The sequence below is a fragment of the Lineus longissimus genome, chromosome 18 (assembly GCF_910592395.1).
Source record: "Lineus longissimus chromosome 18, tnLinLong1.2, whole genome shotgun sequence".
In the NCBI taxonomy this organism is placed as follows: domain Eukaryota; kingdom Metazoa; phylum Nemertea; class Pilidiophora; order Heteronemertea; family Lineidae; genus Lineus; species Lineus longissimus.
Genome location: NC_088325.1, coordinates 6,648,418 through 6,664,132, shown reverse-complemented (window position 1 = coordinate 6,664,132; position 15,715 = coordinate 6,648,418). Strand labels below are relative to the sequence as shown.

Here is a 15,715-nt window from a genome sequence, read left to right as displayed (position 1 = left end):
ACTTGACATGTTGGTTGGAAAGTGTTGAGAAAACTAAAGGCAAAGTCAATAATAATTTGATATGTTGCAGAAAGAATCTCTCTTGTTGACCAGCTGAGGTATCTCAAGCCATTGAAACTCATAGAAAATAATGAAAAACCTAAACACGGGAAAATATGATTTATTATTATTATATCACCATATCATATCATCCACCGGCGTCGTAACCCTATTGGATTTTTGCCGGGGGTATGGCGGCTATATGGTATATATGATCCCAGTATAGGACACTCAGGTACAAGGGACCACGGACAAGTGTTATGAAGAGCCAGGAATTTTTGTTCCTTGAAAGCCATGCCGGTTTATCCAGAAATACAATCCTGGGTTCTCCCCGGGATCAAACGCGGGCCCTATTGCGTGGTAGCTAGCAATGTTAACCACTTGGCTATGAAGCTCCAACACAATCCTGGGTTCTCCCCGGGATCAAACCCGGGCCCTATTGCGTGGTAGTCAGCAGTGTTTACCACTAGGCTATGAAGCTCCTATATAATTAATAATTTATAATAGAATATAATCGGACTCTGTGTAATTTCTCCGATCAAAACCACTCGCATCGGTGTAGCAGTCTCAAATGCCAACCTAACCGTGGAAAAAGTGTCCTTCCATATTGTTTTGGAGACGGATTAGAGATTGAAATTGCATAAAGGAATCCATTATCTCAATGACACTCTGTCCTACTTACTCTTTAAGGACGTTTAAGGCAATTACACCGGCCTTCCACTAAAGTGCATTGGGACAGCCAACAACAGAAGACGTCGGATTTGAGCCATGAGTATTGGTCGACTACTTCCAGTTTTCCAGTGTAGCATATCTATTGGTTGTTTGCCGATAGGTTCTGTGTAAGGTACTACTTAACAGTTTTCAGCCAAAATCTGAGGTGCATTCCCCAGCGAACTTCGGCCAGGCAATAGACTTTGATCCTGATAGATCAACATTAATTAAAATGACCCAGAAGTGTTATATATACATGTATATCAATTGACTGGTATTTGTCTCCTGTATCCAAATGTCACACACATATCAGTTGACATCCCATCATTAACTTGACAGATGAGGATTGGGCAGTGCCTTCGAATATCTGACTGGAGACAGGGGGCCGAAACGACGAGGTCAAGGTCACTTGAGCATGCAGAAAAAAATACCCATACTATAGGTAAATTGTCACAAAAATAGTTTTTCTGTCTGGAAGCACTCCTAAACCAGAAAAAAAGTTAGTCAGCTTATTTTATTCCTACCTCTAAAAGTTTGAATTTGACAAAAAGTTGACCACATTAAACTCGAGGTCAGTCTTCAGAATGATAGTCCCTGCTCATCACCCCGATTTCAATAAAACCACGCACGCTCTGGAACTGACATTTTTTAAAACCATTGGAACGTCATTTCCACCAAAGCTCCTCGAGAATTGCACAAATATGCTTAAAATTGCCTCAAGCATGTCAAGACAAACATTAGACACATATGTGAAGGCATGGGCCAGATATGTTAATATGAATAGGAACTACGGTTTGGGGTTGCAAGGCGCACGAACACATAGGAAACTCCTCAAAGGTACCTATAAGCCATCAAGTTGAGAGTTCAGTGGCCTGGTGGTTGAGCGCCAGGCTCATATTCATAAAGTCGTGGGTTCGACTCTGGAAAGGAACTGTTTCTTTGTCTTTGTGCACTTAAGAAGGCACAAGACCCAGTGAGATTTCTCTCCACTGGGGAGTAAATAGATACCTAGCTAGCATTGGTGGCGAAATATGAGTGCAAGTCCTGAGCGCGGAGGTCGGACCTTTCATACTAAATGCTTCAATCATAAATGTACATGTTCAGGCAGATAGCTTGGCGTGAAAATATAAAGCGCTTTGAGCAACTGGATTAAGCGCTATACAATCTCTTAATTATGGGTTTGCTTAAACAAAAACAGAAACGCACTAAGAATGATACTCACAGTATACAACGAAATCCTCTTCAGTGCTTGTCTTAAATCCAGCATAGTTTTTCGCAACACAGACATATTTTCCCTCATCAGCCTTCTTGACGACCGAAAAAAGCAGAGCACCTGGTTCTTTAGTCCCTGGTGACACAGTGGTGCCATTTTTAGTCCACGTGTACGTGACTGGTTTCGTGACGTTTTCATTTTCGGCATTGCAGGTAAATTTTGCAGTGTCTCCAACTTTGATCGGTGATGGGTTTGTGACGGCGGGGGTGAGGGGTGGAACTGAAATCAAGAACAGCAACTGGGCGGCATAGTAAGACACATGTAAGCCTATATCTTTATCGTTCTTACATGCAGAACCCAATAAACTGAGAAAGTAGCCGGCCTTTTATACCGAAGCTACTATAAGAAAGCAGCATCCGGTCATTTCGAAATAAGTTGGCCTACAAGAAGAGCTCAGTCTGATCTTATTTTGTTGGATGAGTTTATTTTCGCAAAATCGAACATTGGGTGGTGTGCATAAAAACTAGTAAATACTTTTTACTTGAAATTTCTAGTATTAACTGCCATCTGTATGCATAAAGATGAAGTAAAACTTTTACTTAAAAGTGTTTACTACTAGTAGAAGGAAGAAGTATTTACTCATCTAGCGTTTACTCCAAAATTAGTAGATACTTCAATCATTATGCATAAAACGAAGTAATTACTACCAATCCTCTAGTAAATACTTTAAAATTCCAAGGTAGCTCCAGACCAACCTTTGAAGTCAAACAGGAAAGTCGTATTTTTAGGAAATGGCTGCATTTATAGGTGAGAGTATAACGCACGAAGACCAACATCAGGTGCAACGTATCGATTGGAATTTCGATTTAATGAAGAAAACGTCATTTGGATGGCCGAACATTTTCTTGGAGAACGAATTGAGACTAGGGGTGGCACTCTTTCTTCAAGCAGCAAATGGAGGTTTTTTTTGAGTCATGTTGGGGATCCAGGTTTTCAGCTCGGCGTTGGCAAAGACATTGAGATACATCAGTGCACAGTATCAAGGTCTTTTGCTGCCATTGTTGACCAGATTGTAGAGAAGCCGATATTTGGATTCCGTTTCCAACTTAAGCAGCAGATATTCAGACTGCTATTAAGGATTCGTGGCAAGCGAAATATCAATTTCCTTGTGCCATTGGAGCACAGGATTGTATGCATGTGCAGGTTCTCAAACCAAAAAACCACGGAGATGAGTACATTTGTCGAAAAAGCGTGGCCACTTTGAATGTACAAGCAACATGTGACGCCGGAGAGCAGTTTACAAGTGTCGCAGCCAATTGGCCAGGATCTATCCACGACAGCAGAATCTGGAAATACTCTGATCTGGGACCTCTTATGGCCAAATCGGTGACGGATGCTTTGTTGTTAGGGGTAATGGATACCGTATTGCCCCCTGGCTTATGACTCCTTTCAAGGACCCGGTAAATTTATTAGAGCAAAGATCATACAACAAGTGTCATGAGAAGGAAAGAGTCATAATTTAACGGTGTTTTGGACAGTTAAAGAAACGTTTTCCTATCCTGCAAGGACGTGTTAGGTTACAGCTGAAAAAAGGTCCCAGAGTAATTGTTGCATGCTTCATTTTGCATAACGACAAGATTGTGTCTCTTTCAAAGATATAACAAAGGAGTTAAGCCGCATAACATGCTTACCACATCATAACAGTGCTTACATCTCTTCTGCCCAGGCCTCTGAATCGGCTGACCTCACTGTTGTAAACAACTAGATACTAGTCAAGTATCAAAAAGCATCAGCTTTGAAGTAAAAGGTAAATATTATGCATATGAAATTGACCTTTTACTTATACTTTTACTACTAGTAAATGCTCTTACTTTTTGCTTCTGCTAGTAGTATTTACTTCTTTTGTATGCATACCACCCATTCACTCACATTGACCGTTCAGACGGCTTTTCATATTTAGAAATAAACATGGCACCGATTCGACTGGCCTAACAGTTTTTATGGTTATAATTGAAATCCATAATTCACATCACTAAGAGACCTGGAACTTGGGTATTGGAAGACATAACCATTGAATGCGAGGATGCACTTTACGTGAGTTTTAATATATACAATGTCATCTCTAGAAGGATAACACCCTGATGGAGTTGAGAAAAGCGAGTTACAATACCAACAAAGGCGCACATGTCTGCACAGCACTTAACTGTTGTCCTCCTGGTTTGACGTTACAAATTACTCGGCATAATAATACTGAACACTCCAAAATCCGAGTTAATGACACTGTCCTCCCTTTTAAGAGCGATTTTGAGTGTTGTATTGACTTTTTGACATACCGAAAACATCAAACCTGGTTTGTGGCCTTTACTAAACAATATTAACAAACATACAAATATCAACCTGGTTGTGGCCTTTCGTTGCGTACGTCCCGTTATCGTACCGTCGTTTCACTGTCCCTGGGAGAATATTATGTATTCTGCATAGATAAATGTATTTTTCGAACTTACCTGAAACATCCAATCTCAAGGTTTTGGCCTCCTCTCCATCAGCCACACATCCCCAATCCCCGCTGTCCGAAATGACAACATTACTTAATTGAAAATTATAATCATTCGAATCACACTTGACTTTTGTCAGTCTTGATTTATACTCTTCTGCAACCACTAAGCAATTGTGCGACAAATAAATCAATTTTTTGACGAAGTGTTTGTCCTTGTACCATGTAACACCGTCAGCGTTTCCATGCACAATGCTACAATTCAGCATTATCGTTTCTCCGAGACGTGGACGTAAATTGCTGATGGTATTGGTGACCGTTAACTGAAGAGTACCTGAAATTAAAGCAACACGATATTTTGTCGATGTAGCGTTCACAAGGTGGAACAATTAAGCGTTAAGGATTATTCATTTGAACGAAAAACTGATGGAACGGAGCAGATAAACATCTGCTTCGTTTCATCAGTTTTTTTGTTTCATTGTTTTTTCTTTAGTGACTTCGCAGCGCTCCAGCGATTTTGGTTTTATTGAAATTGCCTTCCACCTTAAAAAATAATACTTATTCTTCTCATTATTATAACTAGGTTTTCTCCAGCCTACTATTGATTTTCGACCTTACTTACACATCATAATTATGATGGTTTTATGTTTCATGTTTTAGTTCAGTTTAAATAAAGTTTTACAACAGATCGAGCAGATTGGCCTCGAACTCTTTCTCTTTCACTATTCGATACACGTGGCTCCACACTACGAGATTCCTCTTGAACCCCACACCTACCAAGGCTGTCTTTTGTTGTGATTATTGAAGTACACCCCTCTTCGTGGAAACACTAACAACAGATGATACAACTTACCTGGTTTGAGGAGGTTAAATTTGAAAACCATCGCTTGAAATCCGCTCGTTTGCACAGAACACGTATAGTTATCATAATCGGAGGATGTGACGTTTTTGATTGACAACTTGCTCGACGTCGACCCGGATGTGATTTCATATTTGGACGATGAGTTTGAAAGTTTAATGTCAGCTTTGGACCAAATGTAACCAGTTGTTGCCGGAGTCGGTTTGGCGATTATGAAAAGTTCGAATGATGCCTCCTTGCCTATCTCTCCTTCCACGTCATACTTCATTTTGGCCTCTGGATCTATTCTAGGAGAGTCTATGGGTGAAAAGGAAGTTTTCAGTGGCCATTATGCATAATGCACAGTGCGATGCATACGGGGAAGATTTTGTAAACTGATGAAAACTGTTAGGTTTCCTACTTTTCAGTCTTTTGTTGGGACCTCTGTGAATTCCTTCTTCTCCTGTGTAAACCCTGTTGATCGTTTGCCGAGAATCTCTCTGTTCAAGCCGTCAAGTTGAGGAGAGATCAGTTACATGGTGGTTGGAGTGCCAGGCTCATATTTATAAGGTCGTGGGTTCGACTTTTTCCGTCTTTGTGTCATTAAGAAGGCATATAACCCTGCTTCTCACCACCCAGAAGTAAATTGGTACCTAGCAAGCATAGGTGGCGAAATATGAATGCAAGTCCTGAGCGCTGTAAATAGCGGCATATCGGACTAGTCAAACTCCCAGAGAGTAGATAAGAGCTTAAATCATGAATGTACGGGCCGATAGCTGGGCGTTATAATGTAAAGCGCTTTGAGCAACTGTATCAAGTGCTACACAAATCTCTTGATTATGGGTTTGCTTAAACAAAAACAGAAACGCACAATGAATCATACTCACAGTATACAACGAAATCCTGTACAGTGCTTGCCTTAGAGCCAGCATCATTTTTCGCAACACAGACATATTTTCCCGCATCAGCCTTCTTGACGGGTGAAAAAAGCAGAGCACCAGGTTCTTTAGTCCCAGATTGTGACACAGTGGTGCCATTTTTAGCCCACGTGTACGTGACTGGTTTCGTGACGTTTTCATTTTCGGCATTGCAGGTAAATTTTGCAGTGTCTCCAACTTTGATCGGTGATGGATTTTTGACGGTCGGGGTCAGGGGTGGAACTGAAATCAGGAAAAGGAGAGAGAAGTCAGCAACTGGGCGGCATAGTAACAAACGTGTAAGCCTATATCTTTATCGTTCTTACATGTAGAACCCAATAAATGGAGAAAGTGGCCGGCCTTTATACCGCAGCCACTATAAGAAGACAGCCTCCGGTCATTTCGAAAAAAGTTGGCCTACAAGAAGAACTCAGTCTGATCTTATTTTTTTGGATGAGTTTATTTTCGCAAAATCAAACGATGACTCACATTGATCGTTCAGACGACTTTTCATCTCTTAAAATAAACCTGGCACCGACTCGACTGATCTAACAGTTTTTGTGGTTATAAATGAAATCCATAATTTACATCACCAAGAGACCTGGAACTTGGGTATTGGAAGACATAATCATTGAATGCGAGGATGCACTTTATGCGAATCTAATACATACCATAACGAAAAGATTGAAAGTAACACTGTTTTCATGATAGACTGAATAATTTGGTCCGAGGACCCGGTGTAAAAGAAATACAAGTCCGCCCGGAACCGAGGTTCTACGCACCTTGGTGCCTAAGGAATGGGGCCCTACCGTTCCTGGTCAGCGATTCCTATATAGTAGGTAGGAATCTGATTACTGGGGGACTTAGATTTCTTTTACATCAGTGACAGAAATTAATATCCCCCGTAACCAATGTCCGTACCCATTTAAATTGCATACACAATAGAATGTACTATGGCATATAATAGAACATGCGTTCTAATATCTAAGGTTTTGGGGTGTCGGCCAGCCAATCACTCGTAGTCTAGTGGTCATGGTCCCTGCCTACTAAGCAAGAACCCTAGGTTTTGAGTCCTTCTCGGTCTACTCTTTCTTTTTTTCCTTGTCACCTCTTGCATAATCGACTACAATCATTCGACTGATTCATCAATTAAGGAATGGGTCGATCACATTTAAACTATATTCATCAGTCTAGCCTGCTTTCTAGACCAATAAAACGCACTTGGAAACTCGTATTGGCCTTCATTCCTGCATTTCTACGACCAGGCCTATCCAGCTCGTTGCAGTATCTTGAGGAAGCGGTCAATCCGCCGAGCAGTCTTAGATTTCTAGGAAAGAAGGTCTGGCGGAGTTAGATTCCTTGGAAAGAAAGTCCGCCTAGGACGCTGATTACTAGATTTTGGACCTACATTCCTAAAGAGTCACGGTCCTAGTACATTGGTTGCTAGTAATCTAAGTCCTAGGACTCCAGCTTCTAGTCGTCCAGGACCGTAGGACTTTGATTCCTAGGAGTTAGAGTCCGGCGGACTCCAGCTAGGTTGGACCTGGATTACTTTTACACCGGTACTAGCTTTTGGCACATACTGTACCTTAATATAGTATGAGCAAAAAGTGAAATATCCAAGTTAATACATGCAATGCAAATTGTAGAGTAAACACAAAAATTGTTTATACACTAGATTGAAAACCACAGAAAAACAAAGGGATCAGGGTTAATAAGGTTTAAACGTAGACAAGGGCAAAAAAGGTGTGAAATGAGGTAATTAGAGAGTAGAAAATAAGGTAATTAAAGAGTAAACACCAGTAGGCTGCACAGAGGAAATGACGCATTATATTAAAAACAACAAGCATGAGAGGTGAACTAAAAAACAAGGTGAACCAAAAAAAGGTGAACTAAAAACTTAAGATCAAGATAACTGCTCACAACACACGATTTTCAAACGATCTTTGCTTCCGACCTCTGAAAGATTTAGGAAACGTCTTATACATGTCCTCTACAGCAAGAGGAAGTCGCTGAAACAGAATCAGGAACAATCCCTTCTGAAATTGACTTTAGCTAACAACACAGAGTCATTTCAAAAGGTAGGTGATAAAGCTTGGAAACAGTGAAACCTTGGAACCAGTGATAAACCTTGGAATCAGTCTTAAAAATACATAAAAACATGAGGTAATGCCATTGGAACCTAACGTGGTTACGAATCAATATTTGGAGCTTATTTTTAGATGATCAGATCGGAATTTGACGGTAGTTTAGAAATCAGTGGCATATCCGATTCAACAATCTATTTTTTAAAACAACCAAGTCGTACCTCGCCTCGCGTGTACAGTACTGAGCTCCCAAATATGGGCATGCACGTGACGACACGCCAACCACACACTCATGCTATGGAACAATCAGCTCTCCGCTTACTACGCCACCACACGGGGCCTATTTGAACTACGGAGCGATGTTATCATACAGGGTGATACAGAGAAGATTGACTACATCATGCAGTACTGGCTGGCACTTATCCGTACATCATCTTAAACATGACAAGAAACGTAGAAGAAGGTTTATTCCCAAACATTTTTAGCCGGGTTTGGAGATGAACAATGTGAACAAATTCCTTCACCGTGAGCGATTTCGTACATCTTCATGTGCAAATCGAAGGAATGTAGAGATGTTTTCGTGATGTCACCAGTTCTAAAGCGGACACATCTTTTAGTGATTCCCGTGTGCATGTTTGTCCTATCCACCGAGCTTTATCAGAGCATAATATAATATATACAAAATGTTTCTTCTAATAAAAAACGTTTTATTCTAGTATATGGAATACAAAACAATCACAAAAACTTACTTTTGCTTTTATTGAAGAGAAATAATTAGATATTTGCAATTGCGGCCCGTCATGAATATAAGTTTTTTTTTTAACGATAACAACGCATTTCTAATGCATTCCATGATGACGTCATCCTCCACAAAAAGGTGGTTTCTGGAACTACTGGCAAATTGCTATCAATAAAGTCAGCTTGGACGAGATTGGCAGTTGGAAGGGTATAAATCGTGGAAGGAACGCACCCGATTTCACGCGGTACTTGCACAGTGATTCCACGTTTTAGTACTGACTATTCCAAGGTTCATCACTGGTTCCTAGGTTTCATTGTTTCCAAGCTTTATCACCTACCATTTCAAAATGCTATCAAGCAACACTACAAGCAGAGGATTGAAACCGATCTTGCACGCAAATACAAGAAGTTGAAACGAATATCCCCATCGTTCCTTGGGAATACATCAAAGAAGGACAATCAAGTTGTAAACCCATCAAGCTATAAACTGACCGATTTGGAATCTAGTGTTCTATCGCATGGTTTAAGTTTTTGTCCTACCACAAAACTGGACAAAATTAAACTTTGCGGTGATATGGAGGACTATTTTCGCCGTCTCCGCTCCGTGAATATTTTACCAGCCAAGACATGGAAAGTGAGGTTAACCCAACGTCAGAACCAGTAACGCAACACGACTCTTTATATTACCTCCAGCTAAATCGAGGCTAGCCATTGTGCCCCTTTTTACAATCGCGTGCAGCCAAATCGGTAGATGTCGTCCTGGGTATACCTAAACATTACTCAGGACCAACATTACGCAGTTTGAAATTCGCGCATTTTCTCAACCTGCGGGCGAGGTTCTTGAAATCGGTACTTTAGCATTTTGCAGTGCACGAATTTATGACATTTATCGAAATGGCTGTCAAAAATTCTGTTGATTTTTTTAAAAAGCGTATTTAGCAGCAATCCCGTCGTTTAGAGAGGCCAATTTTGTATCTCAAGGGAGTGAAATGAAAAAGAAATTGATTAAAGTCGTGAATGGTGAATTAAAACATGGCAAGGGGGCAAAACAAGACCGGAAGCTGCAGAGGTTGGCTAGTCTTTGCGAGAAGTTCTTCTAGGTCAACTACAGCACACTGCTTTCGCATCTCAAGCGAGGTCAGGGTGGCGTGGCTCTTCATCATCGTCATCCACATCATCATCATATTGTTGTATTAAATCCAATTCATTCCGTTTGTGTGAGAAATAAATACGATATCAACAGATCAATGTCATGAATGTCGCCAGAGCACATGATTTCGTGTCTTGCTGCACTGAAAACATACCAATTATATAATCCCGCAGGTTGGAAAAATGCGCGAATTTAAACTGGTTAATGTTTAGTGTCCTAAATGCGGCCTCCTCCACCTAGGCTGGTCAGAGCAAAACTCAGCCAACCCAGTGACAATTCGGCTCCGGTAACCACGCTTGCCTGTCCCCTCGGACATGCCGCTACTGCCCTAAACTCAACAGATCGGGACACATATCCAGTCATGTTACGGATAGAACATACAAAACGAAGACCAACGTTTGTTGTAAGAGCAATAATCTAATTTATTGCATACAATGTTCAAGGTGTCACAAACAGTAAATGGGAGAAACCAAACGCTCCATTCTTGAAAGATTCCAGGGCCACTTCTATAGTATAAACAAAAAAATCGACTCAGATGTCATAGGCCATCATTTCAACCGCCATGCCCTCACAGGCTTACCGGACCTTACTATCACAGTACTGGAATTTCTACATGTCCCACCAGAGGCGCCACTTTCCAAATCCATCAGACAAATCCATCAGACTCGCGAGAGAGTCATATTGGATCTACCGCTTGCGCACCTTGTCGCCTCTCGGTCTCAACATAAAGGACAATACGTCTTGGTAGCCTTGATCTATTCATCCTGGCGTTTCCACTATCTAATTTTCTCCAATGGACCTGAGATACCTAGTCTCGCACACCACTACACATTGCTGTGGTCCCTTTCTTTACCATGCTACGGCGCATCAGCCGGGATATCACTCAGAATCCAAGTCCTCACACCCAACTTTGTCGCACCTTTTGAATGACACCTCAGTAGTTTCATTCCTTTATTTTGCAAACCCAGCACAACCCTTCAGTGTACTGCTTTGGCAATACATTGGTGAATATGGACCCTTTCGGGACATACTCACAGTCTTACCACACATAAGATTTCACAGGGTTCATTTTGGTACCTGCACTATACTCCGTCTTTCCGCACTGATTACTGATGAGAAAACACCTTTTCGAAACCGTTTTCATGGCAACCATCACCCGGCGAGCCAAACCCGCAAACACACTATATGTCGCCACCTATGGGGGACACATGCGCAACCCAGTTTTCCCACCAAATCTGACGCCAAATTGCGTCATCGAAGGGAACGTCTCTCCACGAAGAGCGACGCCACGGGTCAACCCGACGTCACCGAATCCACGGATGACGCAGCGACTTCAGGACAATGCAACGGTATTGACACTGATTGACGCAACGTTCAATCACAACAGTCTAATCCGCGTACGGGACAAGTCAGCCCTCTTTACGTTTCACAGTTCACCTGCCGCTAGCATTTTTGACAAGCGGCGGTCCTCCGAACTAATGCTTACTTCACACCATTTACATGCATGTAATTCCCTCGTCTTTTCAAAAATATATTTCGATGCTGTTTTCGGCTTTCATGGTCGGTCAATCAGAGATAAGCCCATTGGCATTGACCTGGTTTGCAATTGACAACAAGTTAATGCAAGTGACGACAGAATATCCGAACAGCTATAGGCAGTGGCGGGAATGACGCTAATTACAATAACAAAGTTGCAACTGGCGGTCGGCACGCGCTATTTTCAGATTTTTGTCACAAGTCTTCTCTTTTATGGATAGATGTATTCAAAAAATTGTTTTTGTAAACTTTAGCTATCAGTGCATTCCAGATCCAAACGATCGCCTTTTCAAAATATTTGGACGGAAATAGGCAGTAGGCAATATTCAGAAAATTGTAAACCGAGGCCTTTAAGGGCATTTATTTGCTGATACTACAAAATGGAATGATGTTTTTTTTAAAAACCCGGATCGTTAGCACCTGCACGCAAACGGGAAGATAATGGTTGGAACTAAAACATACATTGGGTCAGGTCAAGTCTTGGGGTTGAGAAAGTGTTAGGTGTTGGTGTTCGTGTAGTGTTCGTGTAGGAGGCCTACCCCAACCTCCAACACCGAGCTTGGGTTGGACATCGGTGTAACACTTTGAGCAACACCAGGGTGACACCAGGTGTAAGGTCCCGGTAGGTGTAACACTGGTGAGTTGACTAGGTGTTTGAGTTCACGCCATCTTGTTTTCTCGCTTCAACCAAAAAATACAATTTTACCCTGATTGGCGATTATTTTCTAGCCCTAAGTGAGATGTGAGACCAGGATTTTTTTGTGAAGACTGCCGATTTCGTCTCGGCGCGGCCGGAGCGGAATCGATGATTATCACATCAGCGGAGTTGACTGCGGAACGGCAAGAAAACGAATGAACGAACTCAAAATTTCACAAATTTTCCAAAAAATGGCTGCCGGAAACGTCAACACGTATCAATATTGAACTTAGTAGTAACCTAGACAGGTTTCAAGCCAGAACATTAGCTAACACCGACCGCGATGTATTGATTGGTAAATATGCAAGTGCATGGTTGAATGATATCAACACCATGCCCAAGTTGAGAACTTACAAATCGTTAAAAAACACGCTTGAAATTGAAAGCTATGTTAAGGTATCGCTAAATAGAGAAATGCGCTCTATTATTGCAAGACTCAGAAATTGAAGTTTCCCGCTAAATATCGAAATAGGTCGATATCGTCATATACAAATCCACCAACGTTTATGCACTATATGTGCAAGTAATGAGATAGAAGATGAAGAACACTTTCTTTGTTCGTGCCCATCATATAATCAGCTCCGCAAAGAACCTTATACCTTAGCATCAGCTAAATACACGGACTTTCGAATGATTGGACAGAAGTTAAATGTTATGTTAACAGACCATCGTCTGGTTAAAGATGTTGCGAAATATGTAACCAGATGCATGTCTGTTAGGAAGGGCGCCGCCTGAATTATGTAATTTTGTTATTTTTATGTGTCTTATAAGCCTAATGAGGCTGGCTTTTCTTTTAAAGGTGACACTTTAATAAACAAATAGATATCTATATCATAATACTATAAGGCGGCTCGCTAAAGTGCCATTTGGGGGTCGTGTTTCGTCTCGAAATTTTGCACGTTTGCAGGTGATATGTTATCCTGATGCAACGTCATGTTTATTTTCGGAAATTACTTCAGCGGAGCAGTAATGAGGTATTTTTAATCGGACACTGTCAATTCTCCTTACCACTCACGGAAGCCAAGTCATTGCTGTTTAGTTATGCAGGGGATTAATGAATCACCTGCACTCCCTGTGGGGTGACTAACACTACCGGCCTGTTGAACGGCTGGCTGTAGGGGGGTGATTGGAACAGCCTGTACACGTGTTGACCTGCTGAACCAAGGTTAATGTTATTTTCAATCCACGATTGTAGGTCACCTGATCTTCGAGATTTCGCGGGGAAAGAAATTGTAAACAAACGTATGTGTGCAGTTCAAATGTAAACAAAAATGTATTTTTGGTACTTTCGGTCGCTGGACTTGGGTTTTCCCGCAGTAAGGAGCTGGGGTCAAATTGGTGGTCTATTGTTTATGGGTGCTGTGTTAGCCAGAGCTAACCCGTGATAATGAAGGTTACCATGGTATGTTTATGTGCTCACCACAGCTCTCAATACTTGATCTGAAGAGGTGCGCTGAACCTGAAATGGCCTTATCAAGGAGCTGCTCACGGTGCTGAACTTCTAGTTTGCCTGTCGAGTAAGTGCCTTGCCCGAGACTTGGCTAATGTAGGAGGATCACACATTTTAAAGTTATAGTAGTGATAGTGCAATTGGTTCGAGCCATTTGGAGGCCGACATGTGAAGGCCTATCTGGGTTAAGGAATTGAACCCGAGGCGGAGGACCTTGGTTGAGTTACCAAGACACTCGAGGGTGGAGCTAAAATACAGTCCAAACCCGAGCCGACAGGCGAGGGTTTGGACGAAATTTTAGCTCCACCCGAGAGTGTCTTGGTAACTCAACCAAGGTCCGAAGCCGAGGGTTCAATTTCTATTCTAAAATACCTCAAACTTAAAAAGATAGGCCACGAAATAACTTGAATATGTGCGAATTTGGCAAATTCCATCCATCGCCTGCCCGGAGCGCCGGTAGCGCCGTTGTTTACATTATGTTACGGCAGCCCGTATAGGAAGTCCGGATCGGCTCGCTCAAGTGACGCTAAAATCCGCGCAAATGGGCTATTTGGAGCGTTTTTCTCAGCAAATATGTGTAGTGCTCATTAAAAAACTTAGGGTGGTTGATGCTTCCTTGGCTGATTTGTGTTTGAAGCAGTGTTTTGAGAGCCTCAAACTTCTGAAGTGAGCTGTGTGCATGGTTCCACATTTTAGTGCAACCCGAGGGAACTTTGGTAGAGCATCTTGGTTGCGTGTCCAAAACACTCCACTCTCAGAACGAGGCTTATGCATTTTCCATTTAAAAGTTGACTTTACGGTACCAAGGTATTTTAGAATACTCCCTTTTCTCCGTATAAAAAGGCGCATAATGCTGACTAAGGAACGAGGCATTGCCTCATCATCTCTATCGGACTAATTGATATACTTTTATATGCACGCATACAGCACACCACAGCTCGGTCCGAGTCTGTGGACAAATAGTTGGTTTAATTTGTCTCTTCGATATGGCTCCTTTGATATTGCATTAGATGTTTATTGCAATTCAATCTATTGAAGGTATAGCCCATTTGAACCTGCCTGCGCCACGGGTACAATGCTAGTATATTACCCAACATGTAATCTCAGTCTGGTTGTGGTCTTTTGTTACGTACGTCCCGTTATCGTTCCATCGGTTCATTGTTCCTGGGACAATATTATGTATTCTGCATTGATTTATATATTTTTCAAACTTACCTAAAACATCCAATCTCAAAGTAGTGGCCTCCTCTCCGTTTGCCATACACTTCCAATTCCCGCTGTCCGAAATTTCAACATTACTTAATTGAAAATTAAAATCATTCGTATCACACTTGACGTTTGTTAGTCTTGTTTTATACTCTTCTTCAAAAACTAAACAATTGTGCGACATATATATCTCCTTTGCGTTGAAATCGCTGCCCTTGAACCATAAAACACTACTAGAGATTCCATTCACAATGTTACAATTCAGCGTTATTGTTTCGCCGAGGCGTGGACGTGAATTGCTGATGGTATTGGTTACCGTTAACTCAAGAGTACCTGAAATTAGAAAAGCAACACGATCTTTTGTCAACGAAACGCAATATGAAGTAACATTGCATTAATGTGTTGACGAGGAAGAACAATTCAGTGGTAATAGATCATTATTCGAACGAAAAAATGATGAAACGAAGCAGATGTTTTGAGTGACTTCGCAGCGCTCTAGCGATTTTGGTTTCATTGAAATTTCCTTCCACGCTGTGACATCTCCCATATTTGTTTTATTTTTAGCTACGCTGGCTTCCAGCGGAGCTAATGGTTTGTACTGGAGCTGGCCGAAAGTAGTTCCAGCAAAATAGTTGCATT

General features: G+C 41.6%; 1 protein-coding gene across 1 annotated transcript; it reads right to left on the bottom strand.

Moving 5' to 3' along the window:
- Positions 1 to 4,482: 4,482 nt before the first annotated feature.
- LOC135502653 (roundabout homolog 1-like) lies at positions 4,483 to 6,726 on the bottom strand. Its single transcript, XM_064795609.1, has 4 exons — positions 6,702 to 6,726; positions 6,183 to 6,455; positions 5,311 to 5,613; positions 4,483 to 4,529 (listed from the first exon to the last, which is right to left on the bottom strand). Exons 1-4 carry the CDS (start codon positions 6,724 to 6,726, stop codon positions 4,483 to 4,485), a joined length of 648 nt encoding a protein of 215 aa, XP_064651679.1.
- Positions 6,727 to 15,715: the final 8,989 nt, after the last annotated feature.

Excerpts from the sequence above, each read along its gene's own strand:
- LOC135502653 (XM_064795609.1), bottom strand. The coding sequence starts at position 6,726 with ATGAAAAGTCGTCTGAACGATCAAT. Across the intron at positions 6,456-6,701 it reads AAGTCGTCTGAACGATCAAT|TTCCACCCCTGACCCCGACC; the intron begins GTGAGTCATCGT and ends TCCTGATTTCAG. Across the intron at positions 4,530-5,310 it reads ATTTAACCTCCTCAAACCAG|CGGGGATTGGGGATGTGTGG; the intron begins GTAAGTTGTATC and ends CATTTCGGACAG.